General features: G+C 38.0%; 1 protein-coding gene across 2 annotated transcripts in view; it reads left to right on the top strand.

Annotated features, from left to right (window-relative positions):
* Positions 1-21352, top strand: part of UBE3C (ubiquitin protein ligase E3C) — a 60001-nt gene that overhangs the window by 35481 nt on the left and 3168 nt on the right. For both annotated transcript variants that reach the window (XR_004427678.1, XM_033165796.1), the window contains exons 15-22: positions 825-912; positions 2745-2842; positions 4200-4332; positions 5378-5625; positions 14480-14692; positions 17868-18056; positions 18160-18226; positions 19518-19648. Coding sequence is in view for 1 of the 2 variants with exons in the window: in XM_033165796.1 (XP_033021687.1) it covers positions 825-912; positions 2745-2842; positions 4200-4332; positions 5378-5625; positions 14480-14692; positions 17868-18056; positions 18160-18226; positions 19518-19648 (1167 nt within the window). In the remaining variant the exon portion in view is untranslated. The remainder of the gene's footprint in view (positions 1-824; positions 913-2744; positions 2843-4199; positions 4333-5377; positions 5626-14479; positions 14693-17867; positions 18057-18159; positions 18227-19517; positions 19649-21352) is intronic.

The following is a 21352-nucleotide window of genomic DNA, read 5'->3' as shown; positions in this document are numbered from 1 at the left end:
TTAATTCTTTTAAAATCAAACAATGTACAGATTTAATTTCAGTTTCCTTTTAAAATCAAAATCCTGGTATTAATGAGCACATATGTACTTTAGTACAATTCTGGTGCAGGTGTTACCCCGGCTCCTTGAAGCATTTTGCATGTTTATGTCACTTGTTCTCAGTTCTCTATTTGTGATATATTTGTCATATCCTATGCATGTTTACGAAGAGAGAGCCACACTGAGAGCCAGTGTGGTGTAGTGGTTAAGAGCGGTAGGCTCGTAATCTGGTGAACCGGGTTCGCGTCTCCGCTCCTCCACATGCAGCTGCTGGGTGACCTTGGGCTAGTCACACTTCTTTGAAGTCTCTCAGCCCCACTCACCTCACAGAGTGTTTGTTGTGGGGGAGGAAGGGAAAGGAGAATGTTAGCCGCTTTGAGACTCCTTCGGGTAGTGATAAAGCAGGATATCAAATCCAAACTTTCTAAGAAGAAAGTTGCACTGAATTCAGTGGTACTTGGGAATAATTTTGTGTAGGATTGTAGCATTAATACACAAGGTATTTGTCACATTCCCTGATAAACTTGTGATGCCTTGCTCTGTGGCCCAATGCATATGTAGAGTTAATCAGAATTTAGGGGTTGGGAGTGGTGTTTTATTTGAGTTGAGCATTATTTTAATACATGGTGTCTGTTTTCCTAGAACATAGTTTGTGGCATCTTAACAGAGCTTTATGTCATTTGAAACTCTGTTTCTGATAAGGATAATGATTAAACTGCCAGAAATGTTTTTCTCTTAAGGTTTTAACATGAAATATTTAACTATTACATTTAATAAACAACTAGGTTACACAGCTTTATGTGCCATCAGCCAGGCATGTATGGAGAGTGAGAAGAATGGGAAGAATAGGACCACTGCAGTCTACTCTAGATGGTAAGACAATATGGCTTTGCCTTGGAAACTGAAGATGTTGCATCTTCCTTTCCTTTCCTTTCTTTTAATAAATGGAGAGCCTGTTTCTGGAATTTGAGCTTTCCCAATCTATTGATATAGCATTTGTGCTCCAGTCACAATGCAGTTCATTGGCAATAGAATGCCTCTGAATTGTAGTTGCTGGGGAACAATACATTGTACTCGTGTCCACTTTGGGGCTTCCCGAAACATCTGGTTGGCTACTGTTGGACAACCATGAACCCTTGGTTTGATGTTGTAGGATTTTTCCTACATTCATGCCAGCAGTTGTTAATATACCAACAGCCTCAGGGATTGAGTGAGCTAAATCTTACCTAGACAATTGATGGTACCCACTAAAGATCAGTACCTTTTTACATGGCCAGTTGGTAGTTACTTGAAATTCCACTGTATTTGATGTCCTCTTATCTGTGCAACTGATAGATTTGCATCCAAAATCAGTTTTCTCTGTCTGTTCATGTCCACTTTAATTTCTTGATGAAATAAAGGCTTAATCTTCCATAGGTTGTTCCTCTACCTTTCTTGACTGAATGCCCTTGAAATGAAAAAAGATGTGATCAACATGATTGTGTGAAGAAGGGCACATAACAGTGTGTTTATGATTTGTTTAATCCCACTTGACTCCATATGGGCTAGAATCAATTAGTGTGAAAGAACCACTGACTCACATATGGCTATGTTTATTTGTGCTTTTTCATTTACTTAAATGGCAAGCTCTTGAGTTCTAAATGTCTTGTGTATTGATGACTCCATCCCATATTTCTCTTTAAAGATGGAAATGTTGATGGGGCAATGTAGATAAAATTGACTAATTGACCAGAATAATTGAACTGCTGAAGTTAGATAGTGGTTTACCTTTGCTGTACATGCACTTTGTTTTAAAATGCTTTTAACCCTTAGCTTAATAGATAGCATACGTTGACTGTAATTAAAACTGTTTACTGAAAGTTAGGAAAACACTCATTCCAAGGGTTTACAATATTGGTATTTACCGAAAGTTCTCAGCTCTGTTTCTGTTGCACTAAATAGGCACTCTTAATAGCTCTAGTTAAAAATAGCTTGAGGAGCTCAAAAGTATAGTATCTGTTACTGCTGATGCTTGCTATTGAAAGGCCAGCTAGTCACTGCTACCCTGCAAACAGATGATGATAAATTGCCTCTTGAGTATTTCCTCTGCTTTAATACTCAAGTCATACATACCCAGTCTTCCAATAATTTTTACCATTCCTGCAGTGTCTGCCTATGCTTGGGAATGGATCTTTAATCATTTATTCAAATAACTAAAATTTTGTACTTTTTTTGTTTGGGGAGTTTTCATTTCCAACCAAATTGGTTTGCCTTTGTCCACATGAACATTTATATGAGGTGTACAGTTTAACATAGACTACACCTCTCTTGTTCCAGTGACTATAGCCAGGACTCAGTTAGAGTTATACAATCATGTGTGTGCACCTGTATACCTGGTGGGACTTCCTACAGTTTCATTTCTGAACTACAGCTCTTCACTTTGCATTGGAGACCACTCCCAGTAACCTTTGAGTTTGGGAGCTACATGTTGAGTGGCACAAAGTATGTGGATGGTTCAGTAGGAAGAAATGCCACCAAGTCTATGAGCAGTAACTCCCCACACAACTATTTGGATCTTAGTTTATCATTGCTTTATACAGTCAGCAAACTTGACTCTCTGTATGGTGTGGTTTCTTTACCATCCAGAGAAGAATGGAAAGGTATATATTGTATTGTGCAGTAAAACTGAGCTCTCTCTCTCTCTCTCTGACTTTCAATTTAAAAAGTGGGGTTGGATCCAGCACCTCTTTCCGTGTCTGAGGAACGACAACTTGCAATATTGACTGAGCTACCTTTTGTGGTTCCTTTTGAAGAAAGAGTAAAGGTACATCATCTGTTTAAGTATTGTGCATTTGACAGTTAGCATAAACCCAATGTATTTGATAAATACGGAATCTTGCTACATGATTTGTAAAGGACCTTGTTCTGCAATACAGAAATAGGCGATCTTTCTGGGTGATCCTATCATTCCTGATGCCATTTTAAAATAATAAAGTGAGTGGTGGTATGGCTCAAAGGTTCTTCAGTTTTAGTGCCTCCGTCTTAAAGTAGCTGGGGATGTTTCGTGGTGTGATTTATTTATTTTTTAAAATCCTACATGTGCAAAAGCTATTCTTCGCACCTCCTATCGCAACTTGGACTACAGCTTTCATTAGTGTGCCTAATGGTCACAGACAATGCGAATTGTAGCCCAAAACACCTGCAGGGCGCCAGGTTGGGGAAAGTTGCCTTATGTGATCACAGCTGTGTATGCCTTGCTGGTGTTTAACAGTCATTTGTTGTTCTGGTTGCAGAGGATGGGCAACACTAGAGAAACAAAGTCCAAAGCACTGTTATACTGTATTTTCAGAATAGGGATTGCCTTTTTAGGGATGGGGTAGAGCGATCCTGACCTCGACCTATAATTTAGTTATAACTTTGAAAACCATCAGCCCTTTGAAGTATACCACAAAGTGCCTGTTGTTTAAAGGGGCTGTCTTCATCTTAGTTAAAAAAAACACTGTAATAACTTTCTAAGGTTCTTTTGTTGACTCTACAGCTTTCAGCTAATTAGCAAACTGAATTCCCAGAATTGTGCTGCCATCAATGTGTGCTAGTACTATCAAGGAAATGAAAGATAGTTTCATGGGAGAAATAAATCACTGTTTCCCAAAAGGACAATGATAAATGGAGGGGAAACGTGTTGTTTCGCTTTGGTGCAAGACTTACAAGTGATACAGAACAGAATTATAACTTGAAACTTGCATTTGTCAAGTTTCTTAATGGAGGCATAATACTTTTTTAAACTACAGTCATACCTCATGTTGCGTACGCTCCATGTTGCGTACATTCGGGATACACAACCCAGAAGTGTTTTCGGGAGCGTGTGCGCGACCACCAGATGCGCAGAACGCTTCTGCGCACTTTGTGCATGCGCAGAAGCGCTCAAATCACGCGACTTCTGGTTTTCCAGGGTTTTTTTTTTAACGTGCGTTCACGTTATGCACGGCGACCCGGAACGCACGTTAAATGCACGGCGACCCGGAACTAACAGTTTACACACATTAACAAACTCTCCAGTATATTATCATTAAACACAGATTTGAAAGCAAGCTGGAATGTTTTGAAATTGTGGGATATTGAAAATCCACATTTAAATGGGATTACTTTTTCTCTTCCTTTTATTACTCGATTTATACAAGATATTTCAAAGGCTGATCTATGCTGACAAACAAGAGGTTCAAGGAGAAGGCCCATTTCTGGATGGAATTAATGTCACTATCAGGAGGAATTATATTTATGAAGATGCATACGACAAACTTTCCCCTGAAAATGGTAATGTGTTTTTAAATTAATGCTAAAATAAGTTCATAGTAATAAAATCACTTGCCTTGGGAACTATAAAAATACGAGCCATATACTATTTTATTGCATGAAATGCTTACATCCAGATTGTGGGCCAATTTGGTTAGTGCACCATATGAAGATGAATAATTTTCTACCTCGGAATATTCTATCTATCTATCTATCTATCTATCTATCTATCTATCTATCTCCACCGGGCACTTGTGAAGCTGTTTTCTATTTTGGGATTTTTAAAAAGCTCCCCCCTCCAAAAGCCTATTGCACATTAATTTTGCCTAGATTTCATCGATGTGTTGCCTGTTTTTTTCACATATTATGAGTGGATTGTCATACTTTCAGTAGGATTTCAAACATTTAATTTGTGAACAGCTTATTGGTGGATAGACTGCTGTAAGTTGAAAGAGCTCATGATCTGAATAAAAGCAGGCAGTTTTGCTTCATCTTTCAAGGTGAACATTCAGTGGTGAAGCTGTGCTTGCTTTCTAATTAAGGACAGAACCATTGTAGAAATGTTCAGCGAGCAATAACAACAAAGGGGCTTCATTCAGTAGTTGGGTTCCAGAAATAAACCTTGTAAGTCTTAAGACGGAGTGATGTGATGGAAGTTATCTAACAGCACCTTACAGGGGTCCTCATCATTTATTTAGAAAGACTTGTCCTGAAGAAAGCCTGAACCAAATGCAGCTTTAATTTTTGTTTATGTGGAACTGCAATTGTTTTATAACATTAGGCATGTCGATAAGGTCAACAGACTTCATAACATGTTTTAAAGGGGCACTTTACCCATCAGTAGATTTTTGTAAAAAAGAAAAAAGAAGAACCAGCTTGAGGGAATCCATTACATTGGGACAATACTGATGAGTTTTAGCTCATGAACTTTTAGATTGCACATTTCATTAACCCTTTAGGCACACCACTGTATGGTATTTCTTCAGAAAGTTGTTTTTAAATGCATGCATGTGTAAAGAGTTGTGCATTTGCAAATTCTTACGTAACTTGTTTTCTCTTTCTCTAGAACCAGATTTGAAAAAACGAATTCGTGTCCATTTACTTAATGCCCATGGTCTAGATGAAGCCGGTATTGATGGGGGTGGAATATTCAGAGAATTTCTGAATGAACTGCTTAAATCAGGATTTAATCCTAACCAAGGTTTTTTTAAGACCACCAATGAAGGACTGCTTTACCCTAACCCTGCTGCACACATGCTCATTGGAGAGTCATATGCAAGGCACTACTATTTCCTTGGGAGGATGCTTGGAAAGGTAAAAATAATAAGAATATTGCAGATATATGAATAGGAGCTGCTTGTGTAGTATATGGGATAGAAGTGGATTTTTAAATGGAATGTTTTCAGAAATGGAAAGTACTTGGGAAACAATATTAGGTTTGTATCCATTTTCTTTGCCCTTTGTATGAAGAGAAGGGTGTCTTCATTTTGATCAAGTTTAACATTTGTTTTAATGATATTGATAGTTAAATGCGCACAGCTGCATTCTTCATGCTTGACATTCTTACTACTTGCTGGGTTACTTTCTTAATGCTCCATGTTTTAAGTGAAAAGATACACACACCATTTTTAGCCAGGACATTTTCCAACTTGAATCGCCTTCACACACAAAATTAACAAGACTTCGTAAGCAGGTTATAGATTATGAAGTCGGAATGATCACTAGTGTCAGATAAATTTCTTTTTCAGGCATACAATGTTAGATAGATATGATAATAAACTCTCTGATTTGATAGGGTTTCATTCATAGAATCTCAAGCCTGGTGTCATGCTGTCAAGGTTTAGTTTTTCAACATCAGGAAAAATGCATTTGATTTCCACCAAGGTGATTCCTTTTCCTTCCCAACCCAACACAGCAACTTTTTTTCTTGTCTCTAGTGCATAGAGCAGGATCTAAGGTACTACAACAGCACTGAACCATGATAAGTTAAAACAAAAGATCAGGATTCTATTAATTACCATTGTTCCTGCTTCTCTAGTTTCCCCCTTAACTTCCAGTATTGGCAGTCATTTCATTGAGCTCCCACAGTGACACCAGTTGCACAGAGGGGTGAAGGTGCACTAGAACAATTCCACACATTATGTTTTTAGGTGTACATCTAAGATATTTTAAGTGTACATCAAAACATGTAAATCACGAACCTCACAGGTGTGTCTTTGCAAACTTGTGTCATCGGGAGCCTTGTTGGGTTGGAGCACTCTTGACTGCACATTCTGGATTTGTCTCGACAAGGTGTGCTAGAGTAGACATGTATTGGATCTGGAAGACTTACCTCGCTAAGATCTAAAATACAAAAGCTGCTGTATTTTACCTGGATATTAACAGGTTAATTGTTAAAGTATTAATAGGGGAGTGGGGGAAGTTTGACTTTGGGTTGGGAAAAGCTGAGTGGCATGGCTGTTCTTATCCTTTGAAATCAGAAGGAACCCAGTTACTTGTCATTTTGAAAGCAGTCAAATATTGATGTGTGTGTGTTCTGTGTTTGCATAAGGCACAAAATGACTATGTTATTTAATAATTAGCTGTACCCAGGTGCAGAAACACCCTTTAACTGGCATGTTTGGAAAGCTGATGAATTCAGTAGCAAGATAAGGCACGGTTTTACTATTTGGTCCCTGCCAGTATTGTGGTTTTAGTTAAAGACTTCATTAAATTCTTCTGTTTTATAAAAATGCTTACCTTTTATCAATTTGCAAGTAATTTCTGAAATGCTGCAGTTGTTTAGTCTTTGTACGTATAAATAAACTGCATGCCATACAAAGGAAGCAGTCTGAGATCCACAGAAATTTCTTACTTGTATAAATAAAAATGCAGACAGTGTTGCTGCTAAGAGCTCTATTTATATGACAGTATTATCAGAAAACAAATACATTAACATTGAATGATTTACCTATGTTCTGTGTAGCCAGCCATTCAATGGTAATCACCTAGTATATTTTAGTTAGTGTTGAATATTTCTTACCCCAAATATTTTTAATCCCCCCCAAAATGTTTATTATTAGATAAAATAAAGAGCATAAAGAAATACTACTACAGCAGGATGAAAGCAGCATAGGGTAGGACATTATCATTGATCTTGTTCTAAAATATTACAAAAATACCCATTTTACCATAAACATGGCTTATATGTATTCTTTTGTAATAAGTTACCTTAATCGTAGTTACTATGGATCAAATTTTCTCAACTCATGCAGATATCCATTAATTTTTTTAAAAAGCTCTCTTGTTCCAGTTCTGTCTTGAATAAATTGTATTATATCCCTGGCAATTTATAATAATACACATTAAAAGCTCTTCATTGTGGTTGTTGCAATTTTGAAAGAATATTACCCCCCCCTCCAAATATCTTTGAATTATAGATGCTTTATATCACAGACCTAACCATGTCTACTATGAAGCAAGTCCTATTGAATTCAGTGGAGATTACTCCTAGGTAAGAAAGTTTAGGACTGCAGCCATAACTATTTAGGATCACCACATTTATAGAACAATCCTATGTACTTCTACTTGAAAGTAAGTCAAATTCAGTTCATTGAGGCTTACTTTTAGATTTGTAGGGTATAAGGTAATAGATTCATTGGCTCAATAAAGCAGTTAAAACATTTTGATCGACTGATATATTGATCAAATAGGCAGCAGATTTTGAAAATAAATTCAGGTTGAACTTTCAGGCGGCCACAGAGACATTATGATACAGCAGGGAATGTCTCTTAAGGTGACGGCAACTACAACAGAACCAAGTGTCTGAAAATGTTGAGTTACTGCTTCAGAACTGTTTCACTTGCGTGCTTTTCTTCCAGTTTTTAAAAATCATTTGACTGAAACTCATATGATTAAGTATGGCTGCAATCCCAATCCCACTTACCTGGGAGTAAGCCTAATTGACTCTTGTGCTCTGGAGTGGAGGTGGTTCATTTTTGTGTGTGGCAATATTACTGAACTTCCAAGAACTTCATGGCAGACACAAATTCTACAGGGAAGGTTTCCTCCAGTACTGCATTTCCACCATGGGAAAAGCATGTTGAACTTTCATGTCATGAAGTTGTTGAGGGACCAGGTTATTTGCTAGAAAACTCCTAAGGGGAACAGGAGCAGATTAGATATCTGAGCCTGCTCTGTGCTTTGAATAACTCCCAGGTTGGTTCTATCCTTCTTTATCCTTGCCTCAAATAGATGTCAAATAAAAACTAGAAATCTTTTTTTGTAATCTTTTTAAGTCTCCCAAAATAATTTTTAAAAATGCCATTAAGTAAACTGCCTGATATTCTACTTTGGTTGTTTGGGCCTTTTTTATTCAATATGTTAATAGCACAAAGAAATGTGCTATTTGAATAATTTCAAAATGGTATGAATTGGCTAATGATTCAGTAGTATAAGAACTCAGTATTGTTCAACAGATTTTAATAATTCCCTAATACTAACTTATTTTTGAAATGGTTTTAACATAACTAATACGCTTGTCTTCCCTATACCAGTTCCTTTCACATAACCAATTATCTTTTCATTACAAATGGCTAAACTTAGTACCAGCATTTATAAATATGTGTCCAGCACTAAAGGACTACTAAAAGTGTGGTATTTTAACACTAAATCTTTGAAAGGGAAAAGATTGTATTGATTGATTGTGATATTTATTGGGTCATAATGTATTTAAATTTTCTTTAATGCATATGTTAGCGATTGTTTACTGTGATAAAGTGCACAAAGGTCTCTGCAAGCAATTCTACATGGAAAGAATTACCTCATGTCAGTGGTCACTTCTCAATTAAAAGTTCCATTAGCAGATGATTCCAGCTTCTGGTTTGTGTACTGATTGCATTTTATAGCTCCTAAATCAGGCTTCCTAGACAGGGAATAAATAAACAGTTAAAGTATGTGGTAATGGCATCCTGATCTTCTTTTGCCTTTGGAAACACCTAGGTCCATTTAAGTCAATTAAGTTCAGAATATTTAGTGGAATAAATTGCCATGTTTGAACTCTTACTGAAAATGAGTACTCTGCTGATTTGAAGATATTGATTCATCTCGATACGTGTTCCCATCACATGGATTAATTATAATTACCTCTGCTCAGTTGTTTTTTTAAAAACAAATGCTTCATATAGAAAAGTTACACTTCATGCTGGTAATTTTATTCTTAAGAGCTCATCTTCATGAGCTTGCAACAGGATAATTCTTTTGAACAAACTAATTCCGGGACACTTGTGCTCTTAAGGGCCTGTGGCTATCTGTTCAGAGTGGCAAAAATGCTTCCTTAATGCGGATCATTATAGGCAATTGTAGTCTTGTGATTCTTCTTACTTGCACAGAAACAGATGTGCAGGTGTGTAAAATACGACTTCGAAACTTCTGCTTGGAAGCTAAGCACAAGTCCTCCCATATCTGTTTGTAGTTTTGGTTCTCTGTAAAAATGACTACAGAAGCTGCTGGGGAAGTAGCAACAGCAATTAGTATGGATATAGTAGAATATTTAGCAGCAAATCTGTGTAATTGAAATGCCAGAGGCCCATAACGTTATCCTGTGTGTCTGCTTATAATAGAAGTACGTAGCTATTTTTCCGTTTAATATGTGTGAGTAATAGTTTCTTTCAGTGTAAAAGAGTAAATTAATCATTCAGGGGGTCGTGAATAAAAGGAGCAATAAATGAAATAAATAGAAACTGAGGATTGTATCCAATAACTGTGTGAGCTGAAGGCAGTTTCTACGACTGTCTTTTTCTGTTCCTATGCCCACCCCTGAACAATGGGGCCGTGCCATATGGGGACTGCAATGTGGTTGTGGTTGTTGTGGAATTCACGTGAAATTAATCGGAGCACCATTGGGTCAAGATCCCTCCATCTGCTTTCAGGTGATTCTCCTTCCCACTGCAGTCTCATATGACAACCAACCCCCACCCCCCCCACCCCGTTCAGCCTGCAGTTCTGGAGAGGGGTTTGAGGGGTACAGAGAGCTGCTGGCAGGAGGGGGGGCGAGTAGAAAGGTTGGCTGCACAAACTGTTTTCCATTTGCACAGCCATTGAATACAACTGTGAGTGTTTATGAAAAAGGATATAGCCAGGAAGAACGGTGTAGTATATCAGGGGAAAATGTGTTTGAGACTGGACAAAAAAGTATGATTTAACAAACAAAATAGAATGTTTTATTTTAGTATTGTATTATTTTTAAATTGTAAAAATACTAAGTTTGTCTTAATATTCTGCTTTACAGTGGTGCCCCGCTAGACGAAATTAATTCGTTGTACGAATTTTTTCGTCTAGCGGTTTTTTCGTCTAGCGAAGCGGCAATGACAGCCGCGCTCCGCTAAATGAAAAAAAAGACGATTTTTTTTTGTCTTGCGAAGCAGCCCCATAGACTTTTTCGTCTTGCGGGGCAGCTTCCGCTAGACGAATGCCATTCGTCTAGCGAGGCATTCGTCGAGCGGGGCACCACTGTATATTAAATCTGAACATTAGGCTGCTGTGGCTGCAGAAGGAGGCCATATTAGGGGAATATTTAAGAAAAAATAAAATAAAAAGTTTGTAAAATGATACAGTAGATGCATTTGAATGTCTCCATTAAATCATAACTTAGCAAGACACGACCGAGCTTCAGCAGACCTCAGATTTGCATGCTTCTCCTCCCGTGAGGCCAGTATGAGTTCAGAAGCAACCATATTAGCTTAACTACATTTTGCACGCTTAAGAATAATCGGTACCAAGAACTTCCAAACTTTTCTTCCTGGCTGCATGGGAGAAGGAGCAGGGAGTGCTGAAGCCTGATGTATTTTTAGTTTTTAACTTTGAAAATGAAGGACCAAGGTGAGCTTGGCTTTGATCAAGAAACCCTAGAAGTCTGGGCATGTGTGCACCTACTGCAATGTGTGGCTTATTATATTTTGCCACGTGGGGAGAGAAGAGCTTAACTGTGACTAACTTAGGAAAGAGCTGCTGTACATTTCAGAGATGCCTGTTTTAAAAACTTAGCTTTTACTCTAATTGGAATATTAACTGTTCATCTTACCTTGTTTATACTATGAATGTTTCTTTTGTCTTTTATATTTGGAAGAATTTGGCTATGGGAAACTGTGTTTAATTAAAATTATAATCAACGTGGCACAGTCAAGGTGGCCTAAAAATGTTTTATATAGTTTTTAGATTAAGTTATAAATGTTTGCTGTGGAGCTACCTGAAGATTGATAGATCTGCATTTGAAAAGCATTATTTTTATATTGATTCTTAATGTAGTAAATTACTAAAGTTATTTGGCAGCAAACAGAAATGGCCTGTGATGTTGTTCACATTTATTCTCCTGATAGCACCGCAATTTGCATTAATTGCATTGCTAGTGCACTCACTTATATTAAAAGGCTTCTACGATAATTAATCCTTTTTATTTCAAATCATTTTGGCACAATTTCCAGCAATAAACACTCATAAAAGACAGACACTTGAAAAATAACATGCAGGTTCTTTCAATATACCTATTGCTATTTTCCCTTGACAAGGAGTTATTGATAGGCTTCTAGGAGCCAGTGTTAACATGTGGCTAAGAATTAAGACCCATATGAAAAATGGTAAGTGGATTATTTTGCATAAAAAATAGACAGTTCTTGAATCTGTGTAATTAACCTGTGTTTAGAAAATACCTTGATTTATGCCTACATTTGTATTTCAGTTGCATACATTATGGAAATTTAATTTATAATCCATTTAGCTGATGTGATCATAGTGTTTAGGGCCATCATTTATTAGTGCTTGTATATTAAATGCTTAAACCTGACTTGTGTTGGGGGTGGGGAGGGGAAAATATATATAAGGATGCAGAAGTATTTGGTGAGTCAGTGATGAAATTCAGCTTCAGGTTTCAGGTAGCTTTGATATATTTACCAAAGTTGTGGAGTGTGTGTGTCTGTTACTAATTCAGAATAGCAAACTGTGACCATACAGATTGCAAATTAATGATTTACACTTGAAGTTTACTTTTTCAGCTACACAAACAAAGGTTTCAGTTTCCATCCCTTTCCTAAACCATTCAGTGGTGCACACATAATGCCTCCTTGGCTTTGATCTTGTTATTGATACATTCTTGCGGCTAAACTGTCACACAGTGTTTGTGTGTTAAGGCATTTTGATAGGGCATCATTAGGAGATGGGTGCTTTTTACTGCTCTTCGTGGTTCTGTAATTTTTTCTTGACCCAGAATACAGAAAGTTTTAGAAGATTTGCATTTGGAAATAGAAGGAAGGAACTCCTCTGTGCTCATATACATGCTGTTAATGAGAGTAATTATGGCAGCTCATCCAAGAGCAGAAACCTAAAGACCTAGAGCGGAGGAGTATAGGATATAGAGCTAATCACAAATGAAACAAACAAACCTAGAGTAGCACAATCTGCAGCTTCCAGTGTTTAATTGAAAGCTGTCATTAGCTATCACTTTATGGGCAGATAAATAGGCGCATCGTTCTGAATGTCTAGGTGAAAGCTGTATATGTCTACCATTGATAAATAGGGTGGCACATAATTCAGTTTAATACTATAACAGCCAGTAAATGCATTGGAATTAAGGGCCCTTAGCATATAGAGGGTGAGGTTGGTGTTTGCCTATCAAAAATCCTAGTGAGGTATGGGAAAAAGGCCTTTATATTTTAAGGGCCAGGAAACATTCTAGCAGTGAATTGACTGAGTGACCCAAGGACATTGGTTCACTTGTAGGATAACTTGAATTTGAAACTGCTAGATACCAGCAGTGGTGCATACCTACTTTATCTGGCTTTATCTGACTTCGATTTTAATGCATTATCGGTAACTAGCACACTGATTTTTTAAAAATGTGCCACCTTTCTGTTAGATACCAGGCACCAAGACTACCTGACAAAAAAACCCCTAACTTTACTGCATTTATAAAATAATAGTAAAACAGTAGCAATACCCATAGCCTTGTAATGTTTCATACAGTGTGTATCTCTAAATACATTAGAGATGCATTAAAAAGTTTGTACATAATTAACCATATGCCTCTCTCGCTCAGGGTTTGTTACTGCATTTAGCTCTTCTGTCCAAGTGCAGAATTTGGCATGGGGTGTGGATTCCCATGTTGTGAGAATCTCTCCTTTCATGTAAATAAATGGGGGGGGGGAATGGACACAGGTCTTTACTGGGTGGAATCTCAAAATATAAAATGGGATGGGTGGGTGGATGAGAGGGGAATTAGATTCAGGGCTGGGAAGGTTAAGCACTCCTTAGTTCCTTTGCCCCTTTCCATTACTAGCAATGGTAAGCCAACCAAGTAAACATGGCCATACAAATCCTCACAATTTTCATAACACAAAATTCATATGGGGAGAGGTGGTCCTTGAGGTATTGCAGTTCTGAGCTGTTTAATGTTTATAAGTCAAAACCAGCACTTTGAATTGAGCCCGGAAACTAATTGGCAGCCAGCAGTCTGGTCAGGATTGACATTATATGTTCAAACTCTGTTGCCCTGGTGAGTAACCTAGCCACTGAATTCTGCACCAGCTGAAGTTTCTGAACTGTCTTCAGAGGTAGCCCCACATACAACACATTAGAGTAATCTAACCTAGAACGGAGCTAAAGAGAAAATCAAAGTTTCCAAAAGTAAGTAGGATTGACTGAATACACACAGGAGATAAGCTACCATATATTGAGTAAGGAGATGGTCTTTTTCATTTTGACTTCAAATAAAATGATTCAGGTTTTCTTATATAATGTTTTGGCAACTGTTAAATGACTGAAAGAGATTCTCTGCAACTCTACCATGGCACAGCTTGACTAAGTCATTTCTGAGTTTTGATGTTGCTAATTACTTTATGTATTTATGAGACTTGTTTTCATGTTTTTGTTTATGCATTTTTTGTATTGCCTTTTCTGATACATACTGCCTTATACTGATACAAACTGCCCGATGACCACTTTTGGTGAAGGGCAATATAAAAATGTCGAAATAAAATATTTACACGGGATGGATAATATGAAGATGAATGGGGGAACTTGTATAGCACTCCCTTAGATGGAGGAGATATGCTGCTAAGTTTCTGAAGTGAAAGGACATAGTAAATACTTAGCTTCTGAAGTATATAAAAATAATTCTCAACTTTGCATTTTTTTAAAGGCTTTATATGAAAATATGCTTGTCGAGCTTCCATTCGCCAGTTTTTTCCTTTCAAAGTTGTTGGGAACAAGTGCAGATGTGGACATTCATCACTTGGCTTCACTAGATCCCGAAATGTACAAAAACCTACTTTTTCTCAAGAGCTATGAAGGGGATGTGGAAGAACTTGGGCTGAATTTTACTGTGGTGAATAATGAATTGGGGGAAGCACAGGTAAGGGACGTAGGCTTTTCCGTTCCACTTCACTTAATTTCTCAGCAATGTTTCTATTCAGATGTCATAATGTTCATCAATGACTTTGTAAATTGGAGTAAAAGCATACAGGCACTCTTTGTATTGATACTCATCAAACTAGCTCTTATGGCAAGTCACATATACCTTTAGATACAAGCTTTGGTTGTTATGGGGGAAATCATTACATAATTTTTATATTTAAATTAAAAATGCTTTGCATCAACCTCAAGTTCTTCAGTTTAATCAGAAGCACTTATACATTGGGATATGTAGAGAATACTGCTTTACAAGTGTCACAAAGTGTTTGCCTGTTTGACTTGCCTGTTGAATTGTTTTCATAAATAGTTGTAGTTGATGACTCTAAAATGTTGGTGTAGAATACTGAATTTGTAGACATTCAGGATGCTATGAAGGACAATTCTACATGGTAGGTAATGACTCGAATAGGAAACCCTAATAGTGGGTTTTCATGAATATATGAGCTTGAGTACAAAAGAACTGGACAATTAGTTCCAGAGGAACTTTGCGTTGTGCTTTTCGAACAGGAACCCCTGCTATGCGGCAAATGCTCACTGAAACAGGAGAATTTGAAAAGCAGTGTGTGATGCAGTAAGGGGGTCCTGCTTATGCCCTTTGGTGCACCTAAAGTATCTCGTTGGATCTCTGCCATTGTAATTACTTCTGCTGGGTGCTTCTGAGAATATCCTTGTGAAAGAATTTAAGAAGAACAATTTCATATCTTAATTGACTGTCTCTATAAGGAAGAAGTTCAGCTACCAATAAAGGAAAGCTATTATTACTTGGAGAAAATCCACTCTCCAACACAATCCTAATCATACTATTCATATCAAAGGGGCTTTTATGTAAATCCAGTTAAAAGTAGGGTCTTAAATACAGGTGACCCATCTGTCCCCCTAAAAGTCTGCTGGATATTGTGTACAGAAGGTAAGAGACCACTGTTAAAACAAAGTCAGCAAGAGCATCAGCAAAGCTATCTGAACTTTTGTAGAGTGTAGCCATTGTACTGTTACTTGCAGAAGATACTTGTTGCAATTGGCCGCGCCCATCATCATCATCATCATCACCCCCTTCTCATTGTGTCCATTTTACTAGTTGAAAAGATTATGTACCAGAGTCTCGGATTAAACCACAATATCCTAAATTTGGGTGTAATGATAAGTATTGAGGTAGAAAAGGAGGTGGATTTCATTAAGAACCTAGCTTTAATTTCTGATGATTGCTTAATTGCTTAATAATGCCTAATAAATGCATCCCAAATCTATCACCATCAACCACATTGTTCATGATGGGACTCTTCAGGCCTTGGACTCTGGCATAGGAACTTGTGTTACATAGTCAGACCACTGGTCTATCTAGCTGTTGGTTATATATGCTGGCAGCACCTCACCAGAGTTTCAGATGTTCTCCCTCTTAATTTACGTCCCTTCCGTCCTTTCAAAAAACTTAACTGTTTCAAGGAAAACAAATTGGAAAGTGTGATGATGTCGTTGACTGCACAGAAGCGTTGACAGTGTTCAATCTGTGTTGATTAAAACTTGGCAATGAGAATTGAATTGTATATTGGAGGGCACTAGAATTGCAGTAATTCCAAATAAATGTGTGTTGCTATGCGGCTATATTGTGTGACTATCAGTAAAGGTAAAGGTACCCCTGACTGTAAGGTCCAGTCGCGGATGACTTTGGGTTTGCAGCGCTCATCTCGCTCTATAGGCCGAGGGAGCCAGTGTTTGTCCGCAGACAGCTTCCGGATCATGTGGCCAGCATGACTAAGCCGCTTCTGGCAAACCAGAGCAGCACACAGAAACGCCGTTTACCTTTCCGCCAGAGGGATGTGCTTTCGAACTGCTAGGTTGGCAGGAGCAGGGACCCAACAATGGGTCGCGGATATTCGAACTGCCGACCTTCTGATCGGCAAGCCCAAGAGGCTCAGTGGTTTAGACCACAGCGGCACCTGCGTTGTGCTCAGTAGTCTGACACAAAAGGCATTCAAGCATCCTTCTAGACTAGATATGTTTGATAATGGAGAAAAGGGCTGCATTAATTCGTCAATCTAGACCTGAGTGTCAGCAGGGGCGGCCTGCCCTGTTTTACTGCCTGAGGCAGAGCAGGAAGGGGCCATGCCCCAGATAGAGCCTGACTTACCAGTGCATGGCTTCTGGCGAGATCTTGTGAGAGAGGTCAGTAATATCTTGCTGGAACCTGGAAACCGCAACCTGGGATACTGCCATCTAAGTGTAGACTGGCCCCAAGTGTCACAAGGGGGTTGAGCTGTCACCTTGCACCTTCGAATATACCAGGCAAGATCTAGCATGGCTTGGGGATACCCCACCTGGACCTGGTGCTATCACTGAGACTTTGCTGTATCTGAGATCTTAGGGCCTATAAAGCACTAGCCTGATTGGGTGACATCCTCGGCCCCACCTTGCATATATGCGTAACGGACCCAGAATGTGCCATCAACAGATACCCACAATGCTTTTTTTTGGGTGGGGGATGATGCATTTTGAATTCAGGAATCTTCTCCAGAATTTTGGCAGAGTAGAACTGATTCATTCCTGGCTCTGCCAAAACTTCACTGACTGGAACTCCTTGCATTTGCTCATCCCTAATTATATATTAAAATATTTGTGGTCAGAATGTTAAGTGTATTCTTGAAATAGTTTGCTTCTACGCTGCAGCTGAATCTCCCTGATAAAGTCTCTTTAGGGGAATGTTGATTTATTTACTTATTCATGGAAGAAGTTCTTTTGGGTTTGGGTGTGGTCAAAATGAAAGGAAAAGCGTTTTAAAAGGCATATTGCCTGTTTAAAGACCTGTGAACTATGGCCTGCATAATTTTAAATAGACTTTATAGTTATGCCATCTAGTGGCAGAAGGTGCAACAGAACTACTGCCTAAATTTAGTTAGTAAGGAAGGACTGGGTTTTTAATTTCTGCTTATATCACGCTGTAAATGCCCACACACGTTGATGGTTCTACATACAAATAATGCATAAATTAGTGATAAACAGTAATATTGGGCGATATGTAGGCTAATATGCCACCAGATTGTCATCAAGGATATTAGGATTTAGGAGGAAAAACAGTTCATAAGACTGACATTTATTTCATAGAATATTTTTATGTTTTGCAGGTGGTTGAACTGAAGCCTGGTGGAAAGGATATTCCTGTCACTAGCGCCAATCGAATTGCATACATCCATCTTGTGGCAGACTACAGGTTAAACAAACAGATCAGGCAGCATTGCCTTGCATTTAGACAGGGTCTTGCCAATGTTGTTAATCTTGAGTGGCTTAGAATGTTTGATCAGCAAGAAATTCAGGTACTGTTGCATAGCTCTGTGGACAAAATAATTTAGTAATATAAACCTTTGAAAATCCTGCCTGAAACTAAACTATGTACATATCTTTCCCTAACTGTTCTAGGTTTTGATATCTGGTGCACAGGTTCCTATTAGTCTAGACGACCTTAAAACTTTCACAAACTATTCAGGCAAGTATATTGTAATTCAGATGATAAATAAGACAAAATCAAAGGCATGAGCCAGGAAGGTTGAGCCACGTTTTTCAATTGAAGAATTAACTGTGTTTAACTTCTCCCCATTTCATGGGATTCAGATTGGTTCTAAATTTTAGTTGGATCATTTCCCACGTCACAATTCTTAAGAGCAATACTTAAAATAACAGCAACCAGTTATAACAAAGGTCTTAATTGGCCCATTTTTATATTAGAGAGCTCTTGGATGATGCTAAGTGCCACAAAGAAGACTGAGAACACCAAATATATAATAATGTCATACAAATGTACAATAATTCATGATGATCAGAATGCCTAAGAATGTCCACTAGAATGAGTTTTTAAAGCTACATTAACACTTTCTTGGATTTTAGTGTTTCGAAACCTGTTGCAGTCATTGGTGGGAGACATTGTCACACTATGTCTGCTGCTTCTCTCCTGCTAATCTGGGTCCAACCCCTCAAATTTAAATATGCATATGTTTAATGAAAAAATAGTGAAGGCAGATAACCTTCCAGCTGGAAACTCTATAACTGAAAGTCCTGATTGCTGTATTTGGTATTGTACCCTTTCCCCATGAAGAAGTGTATCTGAAGAAGTGTGCATGCACACGAAAGCTCATACCAGGAACAAACTCAGTTGGTCTCTAAGGTGCTACTAGAAAGAATTTTCGATTTTGTTTTGACTATGGCAGACCAACACGGCTACCCACCTGTAACCTTTCCCCATGGTCTTCTTTCCCCATACTGGTCTGGCTCAGACTTGCTTAGTCTTGGAGATGGAACTATCCAAGGTGCCTTCTCACTCATGCCTTTGTTTTTCACCATTTCTGCTTAATGTGCAAATGTTGCATTGATTGAGCTCAGTTTTGGAATGCTGGGCTGCTTCCAAAATGTGTTGAATCTTATAGATGTTGCACATTTATTGAATCCCTGAGGCTAATATGGAATGGGACATGCCATTCTGTTGCTCTCAGTACCGATGTATCAGGTGGTTCAGAATATGTTGGTTCATTTGCTGGCACATGTGGGCTGTATAATCTGCACATCTGATTTTCTGCAGTGAGTACTGTAAGACGTGTGAACAAAAGAAACCAGTAGTGAGGTAACTTGCAGCATGGCTGGCATTAGATGAGATCTGATTGACACTTTTCAATCATTCAGATTTATCAATGTATCCAGAATGCACTGTAGCTGTCTCCTAACAGTATATCGTTATAGCACTGTTCAACATTGATACAGTTTGTTTTTCTTTGGGAAAATTGTAGGTGGTTATTCTGCAGATCATCCAGTAATCAAAATCTTTTGGAGAGTTGTAGAAAGTTTCACCGATGACGAAAAACGTAAATTGCTCAAGTTTGTGACAAGCTGTTCACGGCCTCCACTCTTGGGATTTAAGGTATCTGTGTTCCTGAAATTGGCTTAACAGAAGCATAATCTGATTTATTGCAGCCATTCCCATGCTTCAGCAAATTAAGAAATAATTGCTCAACAATTTAAGAAAAAAGCAGCACAAAAAATAGGAGTACTCAACATTTGCACATGACGTTAAGTGCTCATCAGGTGCCTCTGCCTAATTCGGGGGGTTCCTCCATGCCGCTGAACCATTGTGAAGTATTTTCAGGAGACTAGAGTTAGAGGACATTGAGGGATTTTGTGTTATTCATTGAGTAACTATTTCTACTACCTTGACATGAGAAATAAGGTTTCACAGATCTCTGGCTTATCACATATTCTGTGCCGCCCATCTCTATTTTTGCATTTTCTGTTGTGCCTGGAATTATTTGTTAGCTTATTGATATTGTGAGCTGCTTTGAGTATTGCTTACCATTGGGAATCAGCATACATATAGATGATGACGATGTACAGCTTTATATTTCTTATATGCTCGTTACAGGGACTGTGCCTACCCAGTAGTGCATATTATTTGACATGAGGAGCAGGAAAGATGCTTCCTCCAATTATGGGCAAAGATTCCCAGCAGCTGTTACCGCTGTCTGACAATTGTGTAGGTTGATGAATAACTCCTGTCAAATGCCAAGAGCTGTTATTGTTTGCCCACCAAGCTCAGGGAGATGTACTGTTACCATGCTGCGCCCAAGCAGCATAGGAGCCCTGAGATAAGTAGCATAATTCAGTGTGACTATTACAAATGCTGCTGCAGTGCTTTTTTGAAGATGAAGAGCACCATGTACTGTAAGTAGTAATTAGTATTTGCAATGAAATAAGTGGATTCATTTAATGAAAAATATATATATATGGAGGGCAGCAATTAGTACAAAATGTCTTCGGTAATTAATTGTACATAGCTGCATTAAAGTAGAAGATAATTAAATGTTACTGTTAAGAACATAACTTTCTAATAGCCTGGCTTTGAAATCTTGTCCATACTACATTGCGGAACCTTCACCTTTGCTAAAGTTAGTTCAGACTCATTTAAAAGAATGCAGTGTGTCTTGAAGTACTTTACTTATAAATAGCACAGTCACGACTTGCACTACTTAAAAAAGAAGGAAAAAAATGGAAGCCTTTACTGCCAGCAGCTTCAGCTCACAATAACATATGCTAAGCTAATTAAAGTTTAATAAGTTTAATAAATGAGATTGTTACAGACAAAAAAAAAATCATTAAAGTGCAGTTGGAAACTGTTAAGTTCCAATCAGGTCACACGATAAATTGATGATGCTTCTCACTTCTCTACTATTGCAGATTCCCGTTCCACAGTATTTAATTATTCAACAAATGGTGCCCTTGGCTTGACATTTCAATATAGAACTTCATTTTTAACATTTTTAAAGCTTAAAGTAGGAAAATTCAATTAGCATTTTGAAAGGAACACTAAAAATACAGCATTTTATCTATGACATACATTTTAAGGCCTCCATTTAAACAATAATTTAACTTAAAATCTCATTAACCTTCTGGCATGGGTGTTAGGAATTTTTTTTCCCAGTTTCTAAAACCAGACAATCTATTTTCACTCACCAAAGCATTTGATTAAATTAATAAACTCTTGTAAAGAAAAAGAGAGCTTTGGATATAATGTGGAAATGTCTTAGGCACCCCCAGGGTGGGGGTGGGGTGGGAGGGGAGAGCTTGTTTT

This window comes from Lacerta agilis, chromosome 12 (assembly GCF_009819535.1).
Source record: "Lacerta agilis isolate rLacAgi1 chromosome 12, rLacAgi1.pri, whole genome shotgun sequence".
Taxonomy (NCBI): Eukaryota; Metazoa; Chordata; class Lepidosauria; order Squamata; family Lacertidae; genus Lacerta; species Lacerta agilis.
This window is presented reverse-complemented; position numbering and strand designations above follow the sequence as displayed.